The 17,604-nt window shown below is 31.0% G+C and overlaps 2 protein-coding genes and 1 long non-coding RNA gene across 6 annotated transcripts in view; 2 read left to right on the plus strand and 1 right to left on the minus strand.

Moving 5' to 3' along the window:
* Window positions 1-2,732, plus strand: part of LOC102679221 (U1 small nuclear ribonucleoprotein 70 kDa-like) — a 5,322-nt gene extending 2,590 nt beyond the window's left edge. The window contains 3 exon segments of the mRNA XM_031514050.1: window positions 1,219-1,459; window positions 1,584-1,936; window positions 2,040-2,732. Coding sequence (XP_031369910.1) covers window positions 1,219-1,459; window positions 1,584-1,936; window positions 2,040-2,203 — 758 coding nt within the window. The 3' untranslated portion in view covers window positions 2,204-2,732.
* On the minus strand, window positions 111-15,598 carry LOC116186536. Of its 2 annotated transcripts, none has more exons than XR_004151546.1 (2): window positions 15,243-15,582; window positions 111-521 (listed from the first exon to the last, which is right to left on the minus strand). It is a non-coding gene; the product is annotated as an uncharacterized LOC116186536 (long non-coding RNA). The 2 variants fall into 2 exon arrangements; XR_004151545.1 differs by having other exon boundaries at window positions 112-527; window positions 15,243-15,598.
* LOC116186535 overlaps window positions 9,796-17,604 on the plus strand; it is a 17,160-nt gene continuing 9,351 nt past the window's right edge. The window contains exons 1-2 of one of the 3 annotated variants that reach the window (XM_031514052.1): window positions 9,796-10,181; window positions 16,290-16,859. The gene's annotated coding sequence lies outside the window, so the exon portion shown is untranslated. Of the gene's footprint in view, window positions 10,182-10,674; window positions 10,832-10,865; window positions 11,181-16,289; window positions 16,860-17,604 lie in introns of those variants that run through there. The other 2 variants (XM_031514051.1, XM_031514053.1) reach the window with 2 other exon arrangements.

Consider the following 17,604-nt stretch of genomic DNA (forward strand, 5'->3'; position numbering starts at 1 on the left):
TTTTTTCCGTGGAAATAAAGTATCCCCTTTATTGAACGAAAAAAGAAAAAAAATAAATTCTCGTTTTAACGTTACGTTAAATTTATAATATGTAATTAGAACACAATATAATATAAAGTATAAAGCATACGATACTTGCGCACGGTTTGGTCGTAAGTAAAAAAAAAAAAAGCGCACCAGGTAAATGCAAAGTAAACTTCTTCGGAGATTGAACGAACATATGAAGACTGGGCACCTTCCCAATGAATAGCATACGCGCTGGCCTACTCTATGCTCGCGAGTCTCTTACAAGTTCATTTCACGATTAAACGTACTTCTAAGATTTGTGTTAACTTCCGTACGTAAGTAGCCGCGGTAGGTATTTTTGTATCTGCTATACATTTTTTGAACTTTACAAACTGTAGATTTAAGGTACCGAAAAATCCGTACATTTTATTACTGATTTTTATGCTCCGCGAATATAACGTAGAATCGTGATTTTATACGGTAAAATGATCATAACGGTACGGTATCCGGACCCTCTTTCTCTTTTAGTAAATACCTATAGTAAACGTAATATCATTATACATTCGGCGCTTTGTACGCTTTATACGCAATCTCATGGTATCTTGAACACAGAAATTGACTAGTTTAATTCAAGGACTTTGCCTCGTGATGGTACGTACTGTCACATTTTACTTTATAAAAGAGCGCACGTTATAATCGGTACGTGTATATAATCAGGAATAATATGTGCCGATACCTTACGACCTCAATCACTTCTGAAAAACGTGTAACGATTATTAGTTTGGATAATTCCGTCAAGACAATAGCAACATATCTAACAGAGATGAAAATAATTTCGGAAGAAAAAAAAAAAAAAAAAGAATTAATATAGGTAATGTAGCAAATGTATCGTTTGATACTCGTTATATATTATCTCTTTTGTGTTTTCGGTATATATCGTATTCTCAGATTGTTCTTTGTATTCGTGTCTGTATATTTTTCATTTGTACGAGACCGAAAATTGCCGAAATTTCACGGTTCGCACTGTCAAGTCTAAAGATTGAAGTCTTTTCAGAAAAAAAAAAAAAAAAAAAAAAAAATATATATATATATATATATATCTTTTCTGCCACCTCAAGATTTATTTCCTCGAGACATAGAAGTCTCATAGTTTTATTAAATAGTGAACATAGTGATCGCGAGCAAATGGTAATTTTCAATCGGTACTTCTAGCTGCTTATAAGCATGCGGATGGTAAGAAAATAGATGGTCGGAGAGTATTGGTTGACGTGGAACGAGCTAGGACGGTGAAAGGATGGTTACCGCGAAGGCTTGGCGGTGGACTTGGTGGTACTCGAAGAGGTGGACCCGATGTTAACATTAAACATTCTGGTCGAGAAGATAACGAAAGAGAACGAGAACGGTATCGTTTGGAACGAGAGAGGGAGAATTCTGGACGCCTTGATAGAGACAGGTGTGTTATATTACGACATAATTCGATAAATGAAAAAAATATAGAAGAAACAGACAATTTTATTATATTACAATTCAATATATTTTTAAAGTATTAAATTTAATTTTTTTATTTTTGCTTGCAGAGACCGTGATCGTTTGGACAGGGAGCGTAGAAGATCGCGAGATCGTAAAAGAAGAACAAGAAGTAGGTCGCGTGATCGAAAACGTAGGCGAAGTCGCGATCGTTTACCTGATCCAGACATTGAAGAGATTCAGAGAGACGAACGGCCCCGGGATAGGAGAGATCGTGATCGTGAACGTGATCGTGAACGGGATCGTAAGAGGAGACGTTCTAGAAGTACCGATCGTGATCGTGATAGAGACCGTAAGAGAGACAAGCGTGACCGTGATCGCGAACGTAGAGATCGGAAAGATCGGGGTGATCGTCAAGAGGAAGATACAAAAGAAATCCGAATTAAAGAGGAACCTTTGGATGGTATATTTTTTATAATTCATTTCAATTATTTTTTTTTTATAATTCAATTATAGATTTAATTATAATTGATGAAAATGCTAATTTTCTTGTGAAAATTTTTCAGATTACCCTGATTATAGCAATACTTTCTCAACGTCTGGATCTTACTTTACCGCTGTAAAATACGAAGACGATAATGATCAAGAAGTAGAAGAGAAGTATAGAATTCCAGAAGGTCGTCCAGATCCCCCTCCCTATAATAATTATGACTCCGTACAAGATTATTGATCTCGATAAAATATCTCTTGTATTGTTCTTTTTCGTTACCACACACGTCACGATGAATTAATGCAATTGCCAATAATGTATTGTATTTCCTATTGTTATTAGTGTAATATCGAAACTCATCACATTTGAGTATTTAGTTTCTGTATACTTTACAGCGACCAGATACTCAAGTAAGGATATTGCAAGGTAAGCAGATTTGGACTTCTGATTTATATGCAGTTATTTCTTAATACTTTGTTAATTCGAAATTTTCTATATTTATGGTTGGTATGAAGGTAATTTGTGTAAATGAATTTAGGCGAATTAAATGTCAGAATTTAAAAATTTCAATTATTGTAGCAGTTTGTGTAACACCTCGCAATATGGACGTGACAGATCCATAAATATTCAAACTTTATTACGACTATTATGATTTCAATATTCTCTATATGTGTACATAAATATATATGAAACGTAATAACGTAAAATTAGTTCTTTCATGACTGTTGCATGTATATTTATATATGCAAATAAAATAAATTACATACTTAATTTTGTTAATTATCCCAATATCTTTTTAGAAACTATTATATGTATGCAAAATTGAATAAGTAAGTGTTTAAATAAAAATAACTTGTATACTTTATTTTAACATTCATATGGATGATTAATCAAATTGTATTACATCATTTTATTTTTTAAAAAATTCAAAAGATCAATGTTTACAAAAGTTTATGAAAGAAAAGAATGATGCTTGTATTAATGTAACCATATGTATATATCGTACGTTGCGGTATTGAACGAGAGTTATTTTTTGTTACACGTAACGTAAATGGTCGGCTCATCGCGTTAACTGGACCAAATCATTCCGGTCTCTTACCTGTGATATCGATAGCGGGATTAAAAATAGTGGAAATTTCCAAGAAAATCAATTGCAACTTTAAATAAATTTAAATAAATTTAAAAAAATTTAAATAAATTTAAATAATTTAGAATAATTGATAAATATTTTATTACGTGAAATTATTATATTTTTTTTTCTTTAATTGTAGAATTTTATATTACAATAATTAAACAAAATTATATCGTTTTTCAATTTAACATTCATTGGAAAAAATAAAGAATAATTGATGAATATTGTTTTAATTCATATTCTATTCGTTATTTTATTTTCTTTTTTATTGTATTTGTTATTTTTTTATTTTATAAAAAAAATGATAAAATTATGGAACATTAAGAATTTAAAAATTAATATTTCATTAAATACAAAATGAGAGATATTTAATGTTTTGGCGCCAAAAGTATATTGAGTTTTTGTATATATAGCGCTGCAGTAGATACGTTGTGACATGTTTGAAGAAAGCGTTTTATATTATTTTTATATTTTTCTATGCTTAAAATAATATAGGTAAATATATTATTAACTGTCATTATTATTAAAATTTTTTTCTTTTCATTTTTTGATAATCATTTCTTTCTATCATTTAAAAATTTTTCGAATTTAGTTTCTAAATTTAATAAAATTATTAAAAATACTTGCATTGTAGATTCGGAAGATTTATAGTTATTTGAATTTTTAAAAGTCGCCATTATTAAAAATAAAGCAAATTATATATCTAGCTTATGAATTTAAATTCTAATTTAAATTAAAAATTTATTTTATAAAAACTATAATGAATAAAATTTATCTGTATTTAAAATTTCAGAAAATTTATAATTTATTTGATTTTTTTCATATTAAAAATAAATTATATATAACGTAAATTAAAAATTTGAAATTTAAATGAAAAATCTATTTTACAGAAATTGAATTATCGTTATTATTATTAATTAACCAGTGAAAAATGACATAAAATGTGAGAGATATTGTTTGGTGAGATGATCGATTAAAAGAGGTCATAGGTGTTTGGAAACGGTAAGGTATAGCAAGTAAAAGTTCCTTATCTTATTTGTGCGATGTCGATGTCAACTATTCTCGCCATTAAGCGCTTGTTCCCCGGAAATTACAATTCTCCTGTAATAACTTCGAATTGTTCCTGATTCGAATCTCTCGTTCGTCAAAAATCAACTTGACAAATCACACCAATACTATAATATTATTCTATTAGGTATAGAACTTGATTCGCTGCTTTTATATTAAACCTTTATAATTCTAATTCAAGTATAAGATATAAATAGAATAAATGGAATTATAAATGAAATATATTATAATTTGTTTGATTTTTTAAATTATTAATGCTAATAACAAGCATTCCATAAAAAAATATTTTTTTTTAAATAAATAATAATTTTATTTTTAGAAAAACATCGAATTTATTTCTAGATATAATATTTGAATAGATGTCTAATTTCTCTTGATATTTTTAAAAAGTTCATGATTTTTGATTTCTGATAAATTTTTTGATATCATAAAATTATTAATTTATATTTTTAATTAAATCAATTGGTCAAGTGATATTATTAATATGATTATTCTGATCTAACAATATTGAAATAATTTAACTGGATTCAAATTTTTTTTGTTTTTACTGATTATCAGATAAATTAAATTTAAGAATAATTTTTAATTTATACTCTTTATAAACATTACAAAGAAAACGAATTTACAATGATTATAAAAAATAAATGTCAAATAAAAATCTTTTAAAAATTAATTACTTTAAAATTTACAATTTAAATTTAATTTAAAATTTACATGAATATGTTTATAATAATATTAATAAAATATCAATAGATATCGTTGTCTCACTGTATCTTTGTCTTCTTTCATAAAATAAATTTGAATTGCTCATAACTATATTGCAGTTTATGCAAAATAAAATTTTTATGAATACGGTAAAAGAAATGGAGCTTACATAGAATGACATACAATTACATATTCTTTAAATATCATAATATATACTATATCTTGAATATTTTATATACTTATACTTTTATATTATATTTTGAATATTTTTAATTTTTTATATATATATAATATATTAACATATTATATGCATTCTATAGTTCTTTGTACATTTAAATTTTTATTTAAATGCATACATAAATCTACTTATAAATAAGCTTCATTTTTATTTTGAATTTATAGAATCGATCTTTTAAAGATCTTTTAAAGTTTCACAAATATTAACATCCTGTATGGTAAAATAATTTAACTAGATATAGTTGATTAAATTAAATGAATATTTCCTCTGGTTCGGTAAATTGAAAAACCACAAGTATAAGTACATACATACCACACTTAACAAGCGGTTTGCCTCGTTTCCTAACTCAATGCCTCTTACCATCTACCTAGAGTGCTTAATTATTAGCGGTACTAAGTTTGGATCGGTTTCTTGTTGTTGATGATAACGACATTGGGCGAACACTACTTTTCCAACAGAGCCGGTATAATATTAATAATTTCGTGACAACATTTTCACAGAAAAATTTTGTCTTACTGCGAAACAATAAAGTTCTGAAATTGTTTTTAAATTAATTAGAAAATGAATAAATTATAAAGAATACTAAAAAAAAAGAATTTTAAAATTTAAAAAATTTAAATATAAATATAATTTATAATTCAGAACATAATAACATTATATTGTAATTATGTACAATTAATTAACGCTTTTTTGAAAAATTAATTTTAGAATTATAAAAATTTCAATCGAAATTTCAAATTATTTTTTAAACAATATTATTCTCAAATCATAATCGAAAATAATTATTTTCTATATTTTTTAACCTGTTTTAAAATTATTTTTTATGTAAGAAAAACTTCGATATTGATCTTTGGATCATACATCATTAAATATCATTAATTTTTTTCATTTACTTTTTCATTAAAATTGGGAGATGAAATAGGATAAAATGGATTATTATTATAAAATAGTTATGTGCAATCAATATATTGCATTAATAATTATATTTTCATGATACCTTAGAACTTATAGAATAATGATTTTAAAATTTTAAGTAAATATGAATTTCGACTATCTTCTTACATAAAATGTAATAAAACGATAATATTTATAAATTAAAATTTTCTTTATTTTTTTATATGTTAATATGCATCAATGTCAAACTCAAATTTAATGTCTTACTAATTCTATATATATTTTGAAAAAATAACATATTTCATATGCTTGATTTAATAAATTAATAAATTCTTATTTATAATAAAATAAGGCAAATCCTTAAGCTCTATTTTTTTAATCTTTTCATAAAGAGTTAATTTAAAATAAAAATCCGCAATATAATTATTAATTATTAAAAAATTGTTCTCTTTGATATCCAAATCCATGATTTTAACGTTAATAGTAACGTTTAAAATATTTTTTACTTTTTAATCTATTATATAACAATAAAAATATCTTCTTCAATATTCCATTTCATCCTACTTTCTTCTAAAAGCATCGTTCATGACGTATAACGTTATACAGCACCGTAAAACGAATACGACTCGAAATTCCACAATGAAATAATTTTATTCCATTCAACTTTAAAGTCAATTCGATTCGCGAGTTTATTCTTCGTATGAAGCTTTTCGAATCAAAGTTACGATTAATCCTCCTGAATGGGATTACTTAGCAAAGATAAAGAATCTTTTAGCGAGAGACACTTCCTTTGTGCATTTGTACTCCATACTATTTCAAATTTTCTGTACGACATTATGACGTCCACTTTACTATTTAATCAAGCATAAAAAATTTTCTTTCTTAATTACCTTACGAATCAATCGAGAGATGAAGAAATATTAATTCAATTTCGTTCATATTCAATTCCATATTAATTAATAAAAAATTGTAAAAATTTTTTAATAAAAATTTTTTAAATAAAAATTGTAAAAAAAGATAATAATATTCAAAATTATCAAATTTATATTTTCTAATTGTTGATAGAATAATATAATTAATAAAATTATTAATTAAAAATTATATAACATCTCAATGAAGTATTAAAAATATGATATCTCAGAGATGTTATTACAAGAGAAAAGGTTAAGGAGTGCAGTAGAATCTTCAATATTTGAATATTTTAATATTCAAACATTTTATTAATCTCATTTTCTTTTCTGAAAATGTAAAATAATTCATCTAAAAAAAATCTGTTTCTTTTTTTGAAAGATGTCTTTCTGTTAGTATAAGAGAGGTTCTATTGTATTCTTTCAAAGAGCAATGGAAGAAAACGAGGAAAAAATTTTTTCAAACATTGATTTATGAAACATCGACAAATTTCATTATGTACAATGGAATTCGATAATTGAATTGAATGAAATAATAATAAGACGTTTTTGAGAATTTTTGATCATTGTTTACATGAAGATTAATTATTTGTATTTACAATTGTAAGAAAATAAAAAAATTTTCTATAATTATGTAAATTGTTGAAATTTGAAGTACTGCAAATTAATAAAAGAATTATTATTTTCATTCGTCTTTTTTCGTAAATTTTTGTTCTTATAATTAATAGAAATTTAATTTTTATTTTCAATATATATCTCAAAAATATATCTCAAAAAAATATGGTAATTTCAAAAAATTTGTTATTGTTTGTTCGATTAAAAATTTCTTGTAATAATATTATACGTTTTTGACATATATACATTTTTTATTGTAAAAATTGCTGGAGACCTAATTGTAATGACAAACATACGATATATTCATGTAATACTTTATTCGTATCCAGATTGATTTTAATGAAAGAGAGCTTATTTATACAAGTTTTCTGTCTATTGTTTTCTCGAGGTCTGCATACATATATTATGTATTATATGGAGATTTTTAGTCCCTAGCTTTTAACATCAATGTGAATCAAATGAACTTAATCGCAAAATCAATCATTAACTTAATTTATATTTCGATTAATTTCTTATTGAGAATAGAATAATTTTTATTTAATATGTTGCTTTTAAATTATGGCTATATTATAAAAAAATATTTATATAATAGAAGGATAAATATTTAAGAAGTGTCATGCAATAAAAAAATAGTGTCCTGTTTTAGCCCACTCTGTCTTTTGCTTTTTACGGAAACAAACAATTCGTAATGAGAGGATCAAAAAATAAAAATCGATAGAAAAAATTTATGTAAAAAAAAGTATTCATAAATTTAATAAAAAAGAATGATATTTTAATTTATAGTACTCTCTTTAATTTTTACGAATACAAACGATAATGAGGATATTAAAATACAGAAAGAAATTGGTGCACGCAACTGAATATGGAAAATCATATACAAAAGGAACTATGTAGAAACATTAAGAGGGATCATTCAACAAAACAATAATATTCCATTTTACTCTATTCTCTCCTACTTTCATGGAAATAAACAATTGTTAACGAGGAGATTAAACGAAGAAAAATCGGTGCACGCAATGGAATATACATATACAAAAAAATTAAAAAAAAGTAAGAATTAATGAAGACATTACTTAACAAAACAACAGTATCTTACTCTATTTTACTTTTATAAGTGTAAATGAACGATGAAAAAATAAAATTTGGTGTACGCAAAAAGTTAGAAAAATATAAAAAGAATTTTAAGAAAAAAAGCATCATGAAAGAAAGAGAAACGTAAAAACAATGATACTCCATTTCAACCTACTCCCTCCTATTTTTATTTTTATGAATACAATCGAGTGATAACGAGAATATCAAACCATCAGAAAGAAGAAATCGATGATGCACGCAACGGGAATATGGAAAATCATATATAAAAAAGTAACGAAAACAAAGCAGAAAGTAAAGACATTCAACATAGAAACAATAATATCCGATTTATCTCGCTCTTCTCTATTTTATATAAGTAAAGTTATTTTATTCTCTTCTACTTTTACATATATACACACAAATAAGCGATAAAGAAAAAATACCAAAGAGCAGAAAGAATTTGTTGCACGCAAAAAAATATAGAAGACCACGTATAAAATGAATCCTAAGAAGTAAGGAATCGCATGCAAAAACAATGGTAATCCATTTCACCCTCTCCCCCCTATTTTTATGAATACAAACGAACGATAACGATAATGCCAAAGCATCGGGAAGAAATGCACGCAACGGATATACGGAAGACCACGATAACCGAATAGGAAAGGAAGAGGCAGCAGCGGCGCTCGAGAGAGGGAGCGAAATCGCGTATGGTGGTCAGAAGGTTTTCGGTGGTAGTGGGGAGAGAGCACGGTACGACACGGTACGGCGCAGGTGTGCGCCGGTAGCCCTGGTATGGTATTCCGCACGCCTTAGGTGCGCGTGTGCGCCGAAACTACGACACTGTAAAGCCCGCGGTGTGTGTATATGTGTATGTGTGTGCGTGCGCCTGTGCGACACACAGTCAAGTAGAAATCCTCCAGTTTGATCGCGAAAGAGCGACAAGAGAACGCCTCTAAACAGACCACGCTAAACAGAGAGGGTACTACTGCTAGGTATTAGGAAAGCGGTGGAGGTGGCGAGAGGGACGAGAGAAGGAAAGAGAGGCAGGCGGATAAAGAGGAAGCGCGAGAAGAGAGTTAGCATAGGCATAAGTGTGTAAACAGTTTGGGGCAAAAGTGTCGAGACAAGGGAGGTCGAGAGTAGAGAGATCACAGTTAGCTGGATAGGGTGGATAGGTGGACACAGGTAGGCAGGCAGGTAGGCATGCAGGCAGCGATGCAGGCAGCGAGCCAGATGGCGAGGGTAGGAAGCAAGGTGGGCGGTCGAAGGGGTAGTAACGGATAGTAAGGGGAGTCGGGGGTGTTGGGAAGGGGAGGTGGCGGCGTACAGGGGGCGGCAGGCTGGTGCGTCAGAGCCTGCAGTGAGCCCGGCAGTGAGGCGAAACGTTGGGCTCCGCGCGGGAGTCTCGTGGCCGCCCGCCTTTTCTTTTAAGTCGGGGTGCCTTTTTCCTTACACCCCCCCCCCGCCCCTCTTCTCGTCGCCCTCGCGGCTCTACGGACCCATCGTCGCTCTCTTTTTCAAGGCACACGCGAGTTACCTCGCTTTGCGACTCCGTTGATCGTTTACGTCCGCGTTACGATCACCACGGTTCGTTTCTTCTCTTACGATCTCTTCTTTTCCTTTTTTCCCCTTTTCTTTTCTTTTTCTTTAATTTCTGTCTTCTTCTCAACGCGAGACTGTAGATATCTTCTTCTTCTTCTTCTTCTTCTTCTTCTTCTTCGTGAAGATGTACATGTTACATGGTCGTGGGGCAATACACACAGATTTGCAGGCCGATATCGCATCGCAGGATTAATTGAGACTAAAGGGGAAGGAGGAGAGAGAAACGGAGAAGGGAAGGTAGAGAAAGATTATCCTCATCAATCGTGGACGAAAAGTTTGCTGCGGTGCCGGGGGATCGTGGCAAGAATCACCGGTGCGTGACCTCCGGCTCTAGCCACATGATCACCGTGCGTGCACGGTGATTTCGTTGCTCTCAACAAGAAGAGGATGCATAGTGATCGTTGGAGAGGATTCCTCTAGTGATCCGAACGTTGGTGGTACCGATCGGTCGGTGTCGCGTATCGACAGTGAGTGGCGAATGGGCAAAGTCACTTGAGCCTCGTTTGGTGATTGTTCGACGTTTTTCCAAGTGGACGAAGAGAAAGAGGAGACGTGCAACGTGATTTGGTAGCGCGCGACCGCGCTGCCAATGTCAATGTTAAACAGTGCTTGGAAGACGGTCACGGTGATACACAGTTCGTATATATTTACGTCCGTGTGTCCTCCTTTGTTTGGCGTATATACGGGTCGCGCGAGTGGAGACGGAGAGTGAGATAGGTAAAGAAGGAGAAAGAAGGAGGAGAAGAAGGAGCGTAGCAAGGAAGGGCGGAGAAACAGTGAAGAATTTCGGTTAGGTGGGAAATGTTGGTGCTCGATCGAGGAGTTCGGGCGGATCGAGAGGTCGGAACGATTCCATTTCTTGAAAGGAGAGACACCGAGTTGCCGCGTGTGTTTCTCTTCCCTGCGACCTCTCTCACGCACCGCCAATGCGGCTGAGATCGCGCGATCTCATTGGCTACAATCGTGCCGTGGTGTCGGCGATGGGTACGTCCAAGTTCGATGCTCGTGTTTGACCGAGGGATACGCGTGTGCATTTTCTCGTCATGCTTTTCTCCTTATCGCCAACGTTCCTCTACATTCCGCAGTTTTCTTTCAATCTTTGTTCGATCGTCGTTTCTTCTTCCTTTCATGCGTTATTCTCTCGTGAATTGTGTTGAGATACGTTCGACTGGACCTCGAGTTTCAGTGCAAAAATGACCGCGGAATGCGCGAGTGTTTTTGTCGAACGATTTCTCTGTGTACATACAGTGTTTATTCGTTGTATATAGCTCTATAATTGGCCACGAGTATTTAGCAACGCGAAATTATATTCTTGTTTTATTAAACGTAGGTTGTCACATCATGACAGTGTTATTGTTAGTGAAAAAACGAAGAGGAATCGAGAGATTAAACGTTTGAAAAAATTCAAATCTCTGTATTTGGTTTTAGGTAGATCCAATGATTATTCCATATCGTGTTATTTGAATATTCGAATGATTATATCGTGCTATTGCTCCACTGTCACGTTATCATCGAATTCAGTCATTAGGTATCAGATTACTTTGATCCAGTGCCATATTATTCGAATTCAGTCATTATTCAGTATCATATTACATAGACTCGGTATCACAATTCAGTCATTATTTAGTATCATGTATTACTTGGGTGACACATTACTCGGGTTCAGTCATTATTTTGTACTAAATTATTTGATTCTATTATCATTTCATTGGATTCTATCAATAATAGAGTTTTATATTCGATGAACATTTCAGTCGTGTATCGTTATTTTTAAAAGCTCACGAATTGAGGAAACAATTACAAATTTACTGTCGTCATTCAATCGACTATTCAATATACGAATTCAATACAGATATCCTTTCATTTAAAATTTCAATTAATTTTATCTTGTCATCAAAGATTTTCGTTACTATTGATTTATATTCCATCTTATAATTTTATCACTTTCAGTGTTATCGAAATTGAAAAATGAACGATGTCAACAATTTTGCACATCATCGACATTTCATCAATCATAATTTCATTAAAATATACATAATTTCATTCGAATTTCATCACGATTCAGATATTCAAAGTTACAATTTCATCATTGTAAAATTACAATTCAATCGAAATGAAGAAAAATTTCAATATTAACAATTTTGGACACAACACAAGCGACGTTTCATCAATGGTATACAAAATTTCGAATCAAAGGTTCATTATTTCCGTTTGTTGTTTTGGTCGCGAAACTTGAAACGCGAACTCGTGATGCAAATATACATACGCCGATCGCAATCAACCACGGCTATCTCGAAAGTGGCAAAGGGAAGGGAAGGGAAGGCGTAATCAAGGTCGTTGATTCGAGTTTTCGCTTCACGCGAGTGGTTCGTTTCGGTGCAACCGGCCAGTTTTTCGTGCCACGCGAGCCGATGGTTTCTCGTTCGACGATATCCACGCGACCTGTGATTCCAGACATGTACACACGTGTATATCCTTCTTCCTCAAATCGATAAGACCTCCTGTTGGAGGCTATTTACCAACCATTGTTAGATTGCTTCGTGTGCCATTCCTTACCTCGAGCGTGGTACTATCGTACCCCTGTTTGTTTTCTTTTTCTTTTGATTTTTGAACAGAATTTTATGGGAAAAAAAAAAAGTGAACGAGATAGAATGTAAACGTGACCATGAGTGAAGTTTAGAAGAATGAAATTCTCATATAATCTTTAATATCTTACGGCCAATAACCTTGGCTCACGCCTACATATATATATTTCGTTCCTCTTTATGGCTCTCTCCTCGTCTCGCTACGCTCATTTACTTACCCTTCCTCCGCATCTCCTCTCACACCTTATCTTTTTTTTTTTTTTAATATTATTTTAAAGGACTTTCTGTTTACGACGCCTATAGCCGGTTCGCCATTTTTTACACGTTTTAAATCTGGCTTGAATCGCGTGCTCGTTTGTTTCGTGTGGTGTGTAGGTGTATAGTTGAAGTTTGAATAATGTTTGGTAGAAGTTACGTACAGTGACTTACGAAAGTATTTGAACACTTTCTACCGGGAATTTTATGAATGTGCAGATTCTCTCCTCGAATAAGATGAATATCATCATTTTTCGTTCTCCATGTATGACGAAATATTGATATCTTGAAAATATTGATTTTAATAATTATTTTACATTTTAGCGTGTAAATTTTTCTTAAAAAAAATGTATGTAAAATTTTTAAAACGTCTATTGAATATATAAATTTAAAGTTTAAAATAAATTTAAAAGTATGTATGAATTATTGCAAACATGCATTTTGTAAAATAAAATAAAATTGTAAAAATATTTTACAATTAATCGTGATTATATTGGTAAAGATTAATATTAATTATAATTTTTTTTTGTATTTTAAGTATTTTATATCGATATTAAATTTTTTATAACATTTATATTATATTCATAAAAGTTTCGTGAGATACTGTACGTATATTTTCAAGAAGATTTCAATATGTTTGGGATGAGGAGATATCATAGACTGTTCGTTTATATTGAAATGTTATTTGAATTTAAGTATTTCATATCGATAGCTTATTATACAAATATTGTATATTCATTTTTAATATTTTCGAGAAAAACAGTTTAAAATATTTAATAGTATTTTATAATTAAATACATAGATTTTACATGAATTTATTATTTTGTACGTGTAATATATAATATAATATTGTGAATATTTTCTATATGTATATATTAGATTCAAATATTAATAAATAAAATAAAAAATCTTTTAAAATTAAAACTTTTATTTTATTAAAAAAATGAAATAAAAAAGATACGTCACGTACAAATTTTAATTATAAATTTCAACTAATTTTTTAAGATTAAAATTTTTATTTAAAAAAAATGAAATAAACATATATCACGCACAAATTTTAATTATAAATTTTAAAGTTTAATTTTAAATAAATTACATATAATTCGTAAGAATACAAAATAAAAAAAGAAAGTTTTACTCTGCAAAGGCATACGTTTGTTTGACCAAAATAATGGATTCGTACAAAGACGTACAATAAATTAAAATATTATTTCAAACAAATTTTTAATATATAAATTTAATTTGTACAAAGAAAGAATAAAAAAAAATATAAATGTTACAAAATTTACACAGTAAGCTCTCGATATAAACTTTTGAACATATTTAAAAAATATATATCCAAACAGAAGATAAAACCTTTCGAAGATACAAATATTCGATATCATTTCTGTTTTTCATTGAAAATGTAACATGTTTCTAGTATATGTGTAAACCATTATCTAATAATAGTGTTTATTATTAGCTTTCAGAAAGCAAAGCCATAGCAATGCAATCTCTGTAATGGTTTTAACCGTTTCACACCGTCGATCGATCATAATCCATTAATTTGCTCATAGAAAATGAATGAGACAATTTTTTCTTTATGATAGAAGGAAAAGCGTTTAGAGATGGCACGCTCAAAATTTCGAAACTTTGAAAGTTTCTGTTCCATTTTTGTGATTCTAAAATTCTCATGAAATCCAATTAAACGATAATTTACATACATTTGCAATTTACTAACTTTCATTTAATTAGTAATAATCCTTTAAACTTAAATTAATTTATTGTAATCCATTACAATTATTCGAATATAAAAATTTAATTCTTCTTTGCAAGTGAGAAGAATAATTGTGTTTCTAAAAAATTCTTTGATAGAATTTTAGATCCTTTGATAGAAATTTAAAATTATTAAGATATTAGTTATTAAGATAAAATAAATTAGAAAAAAAAAGAAAAATAATCATTTTGGAAATATTATTACTATTATAAAATTATTTATTTTTATAGCAATACTTTTTATTCATCTCTAAAAACATTAATCGAATTTATACATATTCTTATTAATTCAGGGCAATTAGAAAATCGATTCGTATTAATTCCTTTCTCGATTATGCATATATACTTTGCTCTATCGCTCTATCATTCAAATCCTCAATGGATTCATCTTCATTCTGGCACGTGGTAGGTAATTCGTGGTTTTTATATTTGGCAACCTCTCATCTCCTACTTCTCTCGATCTCTTTACATTTCTCTCTCTGTCTCGCCCTCTAGACGACATTAGAAGACGACCTGTAGCATTTCTATCTACCGATGCCAACCACGCCACTTCTCCTTCCATGAATGCGACAATTAGAGGCGTTGGAAAAATGGCTTTGAATGAAATTTCCTTAAGAAGCTGCTAATTTTTAATGTAACGTTCCTTCCATTCTCGACTCGTCTTGAATATTTCTATATTTCAACTGTAGTTTTGTAAGTGTTTACGCAATTGCATGACAGTGGCCATTATTAGATCATCCTATAAGTGTAGTAAAATCTCTATTATAGACGACTAATAGAGAGACAAGGTTAAGGGATAAGAGAATTTTCGGATAATGGAATAATGGAAGCTTTTTCTTAAGTGAATTATTCTATATTGAAGAAAATAATACGTAAAATATTGCAAATAATTTTCATAATTTCTTAAATTTTAATATTTTCGTTTCAATAGTTAATATATGTACATATAATGTCACTTTTTGAATTTCAAATTTTTATTCGATTAATATTTGTTTCTTAACAATTTAAGAAATTACAATAAAAATTATAACCAATTAATTACAAATTGTAATCTCTTTTATCTTCAGAAACTTATTCAGAAACTTTCTTAGAAGTTACCACTAAAAAATATTCATTATCTGATTCGTTTATTCTGTGAAAAATCTCATCAACACAACAAATGAATAAATGCGATTAATGCAATTGTAAGAAATCCATATAAAAATGCGGACATACGTATCGTAAAATCTTCACGTTACAAGTATGCGGTTAGAAAGGAGCACGCGTTTGCAAACATACGATACGAAGCATGAAATAAAAACACGTAACGCGAACGACCATTCGAAATATTTGTATTCTTGCTTCGCTCTTCGTTTTCTCTCTCCTTTTCTCCCCAAGAACTCGAGGACCTGGATTGGATATCCGAGTATATAGATACCGCGAGACGTATTAGCTTATAGCTGGCCTGTACCGCGTTTTGGAAGGACGATCAGTTTTAATTCGTTTAATGGTCCCGCAGATGGCAGTCGAACGGGGAAGACGAGCAAGTGGCAACGTCGCAATTAGTTGGAATTAAACGTCCGCGCGGAAATGTCGATCGGGATCGGGAGGTGGATGAAGGTCGAGATCGAGCTTGTGCGTGACCACGTATCCTCATCGTGGAGAACAACGACCGTGTGGCTGGCTTGAGGCCAATACAAGTCTAGTTTAAGGGGGTGAACGTGAAAATCAGGTGGATAGTGGGGGTGGAGGTGGACTCGAGGAGGGAGAATAGAAGGCGAACAGGAAGGAAGGAAGGAAGGAAGGAAGGAAGGAAGGAAGACTTGGTGGGCGACAAAGACGTTTTCCTAGTGAATTTATTCGTGGTTTTGATTATATCCTCTGTGTGCAAGATGCGCTCGCGACGCCGTGACGGCGGCTGAAGGACGAAGAAAACGAGCGGCTCGTACAGCCCTCGATTCCACGTGTCGAATTCCCCGTCCTTTTGTTTTTTTTCTTTTCCAACGAGACTCGACGAGAAAGCGCACTGCGGAGTCATCCCGTCCTCGCTTATCTCCTCGAGATTTTACCGATTCGCCGCGAGAAACAGGTGAGGATGATAACTGAGAATTTGCTTTCATCGAGATATATATATATATATATATTTATAGTGCCTTTGAAATATTTGTAAAAAAGATAATTATATTTGCTTACGAAATATTATAACATTGATGAACTTGATAAAAAGATATGACTGAAAGCATAATATTTCTCGTATATATTACATGTTATTGTGATGTGTTTTGGATTGGAAATAAAATGGGATGAAATCTACACGAAAAAATAAGTCGAAAATGTAAAATGACATTTTTTCATACGTAGCTTCATTTTCAAATAAATCGATGTTGAAGAGAACCACTTGCATATGACGTTGCACGTATACCGTGCCAAGATTTTCAAAGACATTTTTCTCGAAAACGAAGCGTCGTACGTAGAAACTTCATTTTACATTTTTGGCTTGTTTTTTGACGAAGAATCACCCTCTGCCGGTTGTACTGCATTGCAGAGACTCTGTATAGGACCATCTATTATTCGCGGATTTTCGTTTCGTACCGTTTCTTTGAAGCCGGTGCCGTTTCCTTAATGGGGCCGGGGTTCATGGGAAAAAGACGTTTCTCGGGCATCTCGTGATCGTTCTTCGAGGAACTGGCGGTCTTTGAATAGTGTACAATTCCTACAAAAGCACGAGGAACTTTGGTTGAGTATCTAAAGTAACGCGAGTTGCTTGTTTCGTGTTACTTTAGAAAATGCATCATTTTTTTTTTTTTTTTTTGGTCGTTGAAACGAAAAAAACT

Source organism: Apis dorsata, unplaced genomic scaffold, assembly GCF_000469605.1.
Source record: "Apis dorsata unplaced genomic scaffold, Apis dorsata 1.3 scaffold_877, whole genome shotgun sequence".
NCBI classification, from domain to species: Eukaryota; Metazoa; Arthropoda; class Insecta; order Hymenoptera; family Apidae; genus Apis; species Apis dorsata.